Source organism: Pyxicephalus adspersus, unplaced genomic scaffold (genome assembly GCF_032062135.1).
Source record: "Pyxicephalus adspersus unplaced genomic scaffold, UCB_Pads_2.0 Sca214, whole genome shotgun sequence".
Lineage (NCBI taxonomy): Eukaryota > Metazoa > Chordata > Amphibia > Anura > Pyxicephalidae > Pyxicephalus > Pyxicephalus adspersus.
Window position 1 is genome coordinate 11707 of NW_027317221.1, and position 8152 is coordinate 19858.

Here is an 8152-nt window from a genome sequence, read left to right on the forward strand (position 1 = left end):
ACCAATTCTATGTTTATAATTTATGTTGCAACTGTGTACAACTTTACTAAAAACATACAAAACAACAGAAGTACTATTAGAACAAAAAAAAAACACAACAAAAAAATGTCCTACCTATTTAACATGTGAGCATCATCATGTCTGCTCTCTTGGATATTGTAGCAGCTGCTCTTGGATTGTGGAATGGATTTGTGCTCAGACAGCATTGTAGAAGCTGCAGTTGTGATTATAGCTATTCCATCTCTGACACGAGCTGGTAAGTCATAGTCCCACTCATCATAGGACACTGAAATGAGTCCTGTAGGGAACTCAGCTGGTACAGTGTCAGTGTCTCCAGCCACCAGACTTGGTACAATCCATGTGTAGCCATAACCCGTCAATCCCACTGAATGGGCTACCTCAAATATATAGTTGGCCTCTTCTTTTGTGCAGTACAATAAAATGACAGGACTCTGAAGCTTCTTCAGTTGGTTTTGTATCTTTGAGTCATTGTCATCTAAGGACATATCTAAATGAATAACTTCTTCTAATTCCCAACCTACAAAACTGTTTTCAATGGTGCTCCGCACCTTATTCTCAAAATCTTGGTATCCTGGAAAGTAAGTTGTGACGATGGAGAAAATGTACCAGTCATACTCCTCCATAATGTTTAGCATCACAGAAGCCTGTTGCTCGATGGAGGGTCCAAACTGAAAGAACATAGAGGATTCCTCCTAAAATGAAAAAAAAAAAAATAGGGTTAGATAAAGAAAAGAGAAATAATATTTAGCAGAGTTTTTTTTTAGGTCTGACACACAGTGTTATCTCCAATACATTTCCATTTCATTACAGTCTGTTTAATGCTTGGAATTTTGTTTAAAATAATAGTATTGTGGCAAATACATTGGGGGAACGGTACAGAATATTATTCTGAATGCGATACAGTCAAAAACAGCACTCTGATTTATTGAACATTTTGCCTGGTTTACAATTTAATTACCACTTTCTGTGAAATAATAATCCCCTAAGGGAAAAATAATAATGGAATACAAGGTATTTGCATTTCGCTTTTGTTTTACCTCTCAATCGATCAAGTGATAGAGAAATATTATATTGCACATGCAATTGCAATATAATAATATTGCCAGTTTCTATAACACTTGTCTATGCTTATATATACTTTATGCTTTGGTAAACTGTAAGAACTGCATACCTGTCAAATGTATTTGATTTTGGTGTTTATGCATTTTAAACATGTTATTGTAAAATGTAGCCCAATAAAGATGCATGGAATGTTTCTCTAATGCTTTTTTATTATTTTAGTTGATTTGTTTTCATATAACAGCGGGTATGTATTTATTGATATCAAATTCCAGTTCTGCTGTAGAAAGGGACTTTTATGTATTTAATGTCAGATAGTTATTTTTTTCCCAAGATTATCCATAACAACTTCAATGCAAATGTATAGTGATACTATGGATTTATTTTAATTCATACATACAATGTCCTATTTAAAGCCTTCTAAAATTGATTAAGCACTTCTCCTACCTACTCCGGTTTTAACAAGATAACCATGCAGGGCGTTCCACAGCTAAAAAAGTAACACGTGCCCTAAGCATAACTATAAAAAAAACACCCAGTAATATGCCTTATGTTAAAAAAATAAAACAAACAAAAAAGTAACGTGAAGGTGCTGCTTCATCAACTAATCAGATCATAGTTTTGCAGTTTGCAAAATTAAAGCATTTATTTTATTTTATGGAAACCTTGTTTGTGCATGCGTATTTTGAATCTAGCATCTTTAGACATATTCAGGAACATATTTCAAATAGCATTCATTGTGCAAAGTTCATATCAATTAGCCAAGTATTCATCTTTTTACTACTTTAAATACAATTAACTGGAATTGGTATTAGTAACTGGAAAAGGAATATTAAGCTTGGCATACAGACACTGCACTTTGCACTGCCTCATTAAATTATTAAAGCTTTGACTGTAAAGATAAACTTTAATACATGTTTGGGTATTTTTGTTTTGTAATTATGCAAATAAATATTAACAAGTTAATATTGCGTAGATTTGCTGCCTAAACCTAAAATTTTGTATTGATTTATTTTGCAAATGAATATTTTTTAAAGATGGAAATGAAGGGTGTCCCTACGCTAAACCAATCAGCTGTATTTGGGGGTATTTTGTAGACAGACCTGAATAACAAGAGATCACATTATTCTGCATATATGTAGTAGTAACTATTTAACTAGGGCTTTCAGAATATGGCATATTAATGTTGATATGCTGTGTTTAGTTTTTGCCAAATGTGGCAATTTGAATCATAGCAAGACAACTGCACTTTGTCTTGCCCAAAGGTCATTGTTTTAGGAGTCTTGTGGTTTGTTCAGATGCAACTTTGCAAACATCATACACTGCACAGTCTGACATTGGGGTGGATTTGCTGGGGCATAAACTCCTTGGAAGATTACTGTCTTTAATGTGTTCCACTATATTATTAAATAATCTTTCCCAATGTAGAATGATGGACTTGTTTTGGAAATTACCTTTAAAGCTCTTCACAGATTGATAGGTAGCAAAAAAATGCTTCTCTTTGCTGACACCTTACTTCTTTAACATTATGTTAACACACACCTGAATGCTCCAGACCAGCAAACTGCTTAAGTGTATGCTTTTATGCTGATTATCAATTATTTTGGTACAAATAATTTAACACACTTGGCTATTTACTCTTCTAATTTCTATTGAAGTACACAGACTGCATTTTGACTAGTATTTGGTAATTAAATATTGACAAGGTGTAATAAGTCATCTGAGGTTGTATTGTATTGGTGATGTAATTTTTTTTCATGACTGTAGATATTTGTATTCACACACAAACACAAACAAACAACATTTTGATTTAAACAAGTCATGCATTTTGTTTTGTTGTTCTGTCAGTTTCAGACATCTATATCTTAAACTTAAATACTAAAATTAATCTGTGCTTCTAAAACATACAAAATTAAAAGTGTGTATCTTTCTTTACCTCGTTCATGGTAAAGATGCTTATTTTACTTTGCCTCTTATCTTTATTATCTGGCAAGTTTATCGTTATCATTGCTTTTTAATATATTTTCTATTGTATTGCCATTACACATCGTGTTTAGTAGTCAATGGCTGTGCAAAGAATGTTTTCCTATTTTTTTTAATTAATTCTTATTTAAATCCATTTGATTTCTCAAGGGCATTAAGCTTCCATGAAGCTTACTGTGAAGTTCCAATACCAAACCAACAATTCATTAGTCTGACAAGTGATAATTTATATGCCTTTAAAGCATCATTTTTTCACACTTACCCTTTCATACACAAGCTTGTGAACAGTAGCATTAGCCAACAAAGTAACTGGCAAAGGGAGTTAAAGTTAGTTGAAAAAATGAGGTATGGTAATTAAAAGCAGATCGATAAGCATGTATCAACACATATTTTCAGAAGCATATTAACAGTCTCTAATTTTTAGAACAGATTACTCGCTCACACCATTTCACATACCAAGATATCTAGCAGTGGCCTTTACAATGATGATGATTAGTCAATGATCAACTAAAAAATACTCTATTGCAGCTTTTCTGTATGCTAAATAAAAACAGCATTGTATTGTGTTTAGTTGAATACCACTTGTTATGATTGTAATACAAAATAGGGAGTTTTGGAGGTAAATACAACCCTCTAAAAGAAAAGCCCCACATGCTAATATTCTAATATTCTCCCAAGTGATTGTTTTCCAGTTGCTGACATCTGTTATATGTTCAGTGGCTCTGGTCATAGAAGCAGCTGCTGCTTGTGTTGTGTCCCAGCTCGTCACAATGAGATCAGGGAAATAAACTATTTTAGAATAGTAGGGGTAATGAGATGAATGGAAAGCCCAAAAGAATAGGTGGGGGTTGCCTTTGGATTTGTAGCTTATTTCCTCGGCTGCAGATGGGTTGGAATGCCCTCAATTTACTTAGTAATTCCACAGCAAAATCGCCAAGTCAGAGAAAAAAAACATCAGTGACAATAACTGACACTTGTACATGAAATTAAATTCTGCTCCTGAAGTACTGATTTTTAAAGTTTGGTTTTCATTGTCAGAAAATCACTGACACAACTAAAAAGATAATGGGACTGATTTAATATAGCTCTCCAAGGCTGAAGAGGATACACTTTCATTGAAAACATTTGCTAACAAATAGCAATTTACTTTTAAAAACTCCATTAAACATTGCTGGTTTAGTAAATCAGGTAAAATATCTCATTATTATTTTTCCACACACTTGTGTAACTTATGCAAAATCTTGAGGTTGTGTCTTTTTTGCATTGACCACAGTGATGTCACATACATATATATATCAGAGATCTGAAGAAAACTGGTCAGCGTGCTTCTGTATACATAAACAGAAATAACCTGACAAAAGCATATGAAATAGTGCAAAAAAGAAAAAAAAAAGTCAGCTTGTCACAATACACCAAACACAAACATGCAAATATAAAGTTTGAATCTAGGGGCACACAGATTAAATAAATAGAATGGAACAGTATTAACAATTAATATTTTGTATTGCTATCCATCAAGGCAAGGTGTTCATCTTTAAAATGCCCCTTACACAAAACGTTTGCAATAAACTGATCAAAAAATCCCATAAAGGTAGAAAACAATATATTTACTTTTCCTGTTTCTATCCAGGGCAATGTGATAAGGGTAACAGCACTATTTTTAAAGGCAAGTTACTGGGTTATACCGAGTAGCCCAAATCTTACCAAAACATTTTAACGGTTATAGAGAAATCAGGCCTTCTCGTAGGAAGGATGGTAATGTCAAACCGCAAGGCACAGAAAAAAAACCTTTTTTAGTGCTCATGGAGTCTTTTTTGTTACATATTGTTCTAAACCTAATATAGGTATTTGCTCTTTAAGTAGGATACGTCCCCGCAGAACATATTCTTTTTAATGAGGCCTTAAAATTGTCTGTTTTCTCAGCCTTCTGGATAAGAATACAATATATCATAAAGGGATCCAAAAGAGGGGAGGTACCACATCCAAGAAGATTATGTAAATTGAAAGAAATAAGTAATGGATTTTTTAAATTCAAGCCAACATAAAAAATTAAAAAAACTTTTTTGCATAGATCCTTAAAACAGACATGCATATGCTGTTTCTAAATGTCAACACATCTCCAATGTTGCAAACAATATCATAAGGGTGACAAAGGATTTCAGAAGATTTTCATTGAAAGCAGTGAGTCAGGATGTATGACAATCATTTAGCAAGTAACCTAGTGGCATAGCCCTGTAGTAGCTGTATTTTGGACAGAGAAGTGTGACACCGGCTTGTGCCAGAGTTAAGGAATTTGGTACAACGCACTGGTACAATATGGTAACTTTCTCCAATGTTTTCCTTAAGGCGACACAGATTTATTGGCAAAATAGCAGTGTTCTCTGCTTTCTGAATAAACCTAAACAATGATGTAAAAAAAGCAGTGTGAAAGTTTTAAAAGATATTGAAAAATATAATAATACAGTTTTAATTTTATTAACTTGATTTTTACTGCATGATTTAAATTAGTCTATATATTACAAAATGTTTGACTATTAATGGCAGAAACAACTTTATGAAAATCCCCCACAAGCAGAAAGTGTTTAGGGATCTCAATTATTCCAACAAGCATTCAGATTTTCAGGTCTCCTGAAATTTAAAATGTAAAACTGATAGAAGCTATTGAGTGCCTTTTTATTTCTATGCCCCTATCCCAAGATATGCATGACACAGTTTACAGTCTTTCTATCTGCAAAAACTTCTTTAAATGTTATATATGTATTGTAATGTAATGTTTAGAGGTCAGTAGTACTGTATGTGGTACAAAGATTGTAGTGCAGGGTGTTGTAGTATGTAATCTAGAATTCAAAGTTCAGTACTACAAATTGCGGAGTGCAGATATGTGTAGTGTTGTGCAGAAGTTGCATAGCACGGGTCTGATGAATGTAATGTACATAATGCAGGGGTCAGTTTTAGTGTAATGTACAGGGGTAAACATTTATATAAACCAGCACACTGCATCCCTCAATGATTAAGTTCATCACCACCCCCTTATTCACAGAACTGCAAGATCATTTATTAAAACATACACACAATCCCTTACCACTCTGGTGGCAAATCTGCCTCTAATTTTTTAAGTTTTCCATGCCCTGATCTTGCTGGCTGATCACTTACTAGCCGCATCAACCCCCACACTCCCCATACCCTGGGCTGGAAGTTACACCCACATTCATTTTAGCAGCCAAAATTCTACTGCACTCTCATTCTGCACAACCCATCTTTACTGCACATGCTGTCAACACATTATGATTTTGGCCCCACATAACTAAAACTGCAGTAGGCAGTGGGCACCCACTAATTTACCTGTCTGCAGTTTGTGAACACTGATTTTAGGGAGAAACTGCTCCTGCATGCATGCGGGCAATCTAAGGCACTGTGCCCATCCAAACCCACTGTCTCATATTTATGTAGCTGAGGGTTAAGTGGTGTCTTAGATACCATGAATATACTATATTCAAAAAACAAGTGTTTTTTTTGTATTTTTATAAAATATATGGGCTGTGAGAGATGACTTTGCTCTCTGAGAAAGATGTTAAATGTTATGTTAAAAGGACCCCAAAAGTAAAAAGGGTTAAAAGGTAGGATTTTTTCATTCGTACAATGCATCAGGACCTTTCATTCAAAAGACTTGCTTAGAAACAACCTTTATTTCTGAGGAGTCTCATTAACATCCTTTGCAAAAAAATGACCCACACAATGAAGTCCTTCAGGATTATCAGGTAGTGTGTTATCGGATTTCAAAAACTTAGTTAATATTTTTCCTGGTTCTACAACAAATGACAATGCTAAAAAAAAAAACTAAAAAACATACATACATTTAAAGGGTTTTAAAGTTATGTAGATTTTAACAGATATACATAGTAAATTGCATGAAACTAGGGAATAAACAGTAATAGATAAACACATTTCATGTTGAGACCAATTGTATATTTGAAGGTCCAGTAAAATTAAAAAAATGTAAACTTGATGTCTGCCATCATCACAAGGATCATACAAGACAAGACCTTACACAGGGCTGTATTTACTGTATTAACACATTGAGAAGGAAAATGACTTTATCACAGACTCCCATCTTGTTAGTAGCCTCCATTTTGTATCAGAATCATTATTGAGACATACCAGGAATGCTGACTGCATTGTGGGGGGTGATTGTCCTGTAAATCTCATTAGGTTTCTTTTGTGTGTCTATTACCCCAAGTGTAAATAAGAGATAATGACAAAGTAACTAATGAACTGGGGCGTGAAAGGAGATAACCTGGATATCAGGACCATGCATTGCTTAGGCTACGTACACACTTGCAATGGATCTCGTCTGGTAATCAGCTCAGGGACGATATTGGATGAGAATCTGGTATGTGTACAGTGCCAGTCGCCCATGGTCCGAACGACCGTCTTGGCGGATCCACAGACGATCGACGACGAACAATCTTGATAGAAGTGAAGGGGAAGAGCGTGCAACGGGGTACCAAAACTTCCGTGATGGGCAGATGACAATTGGACCAGCGCCTCAGTAACTGTATTGGAACAATTGGAAAATGCCCCAGTCGGCAGGTAAGCCTAATTAGCTTACTGGGGTTCTTCACTTGCTACACACTGGTAAGTTACAATGTTTGGTCTGGTGAGACACAAGCTCCACCACTCGTACCTTATATTTTATTATACACAAATGCTTTTAGATTCATTTTCTGCCTATTCTGTTATGATAGCCTATATGAATATAAGAATGTTTTGGGTGATATTATGTACAATAATATAATAAGAAGGATAACATCTGCTCTATTCATTTGTGAGCACATTGGTGGTAAGTTGGTGGGGTGCAGGTCTGTGGATGTTTCTGTAAGAAATAGATACATTTTTCCTTGACACACATGTGAGCAGTAACTACACTAGCAAGCTTGGAGGACAAAGCACCAAGCCACAAGATCTACAAATTCTTATAAATTTCCATTTCACACCTCTGGAAATTTCTTTCTACATTTAGCAAGATACATAGAGGTGGCAGGTGTTGGGGTGGATGTTTACAGAAATCAGAATTTTTTTATGGTTTAGG

At 34.7% G+C, this 8152-nt stretch overlaps 1 protein-coding gene across 1 annotated transcript; it reads right to left on the reverse strand.

Moving 5' to 3' along the window:
* LOC140344938 (glutamate receptor ionotropic, NMDA 2B-like) lies at positions 1-6225 on the reverse strand. The gene is made up of 3 exons (XM_072432121.1): positions 6146-6225; positions 5371-5461; positions 1-713 (listed from the first exon to the last, which is right to left on the reverse strand). The coding sequence occupies exons 1-3, from the start codon at positions 6223-6225 to the stop codon at positions 111-113; spliced, it is 774 nt and encodes a 257-aa protein (XP_072288222.1). The 3' UTR covers positions 1-110.
* Between the last annotated feature and the right edge of the window lie 1927 nt (positions 6226-8152).

Bases quoted from the DNA above. Each gene is read 5' to 3' on its own strand.
- LOC140344938 (XM_072432121.1), bottom strand. From the start codon at position 6,225: ATGCGGCTAGTAAGTGATCAGCCAGCAAGATCAGGGCATGGAAAACTT. The intron at 5,462-6,145 runs GTAAGGGATTGT...ATCATTGTTTAG, and splicing joins GCAGATTTGCCACCAGAGTG to GTTTATTCAGAAAGCAGAGA. The intron at 714-5,370 runs GTGCGTTGTACC...TTTTCATTTTAG, and splicing joins AAAGTTACCATATTGTACCA to GAGGAATCCTCTATGTTCTT.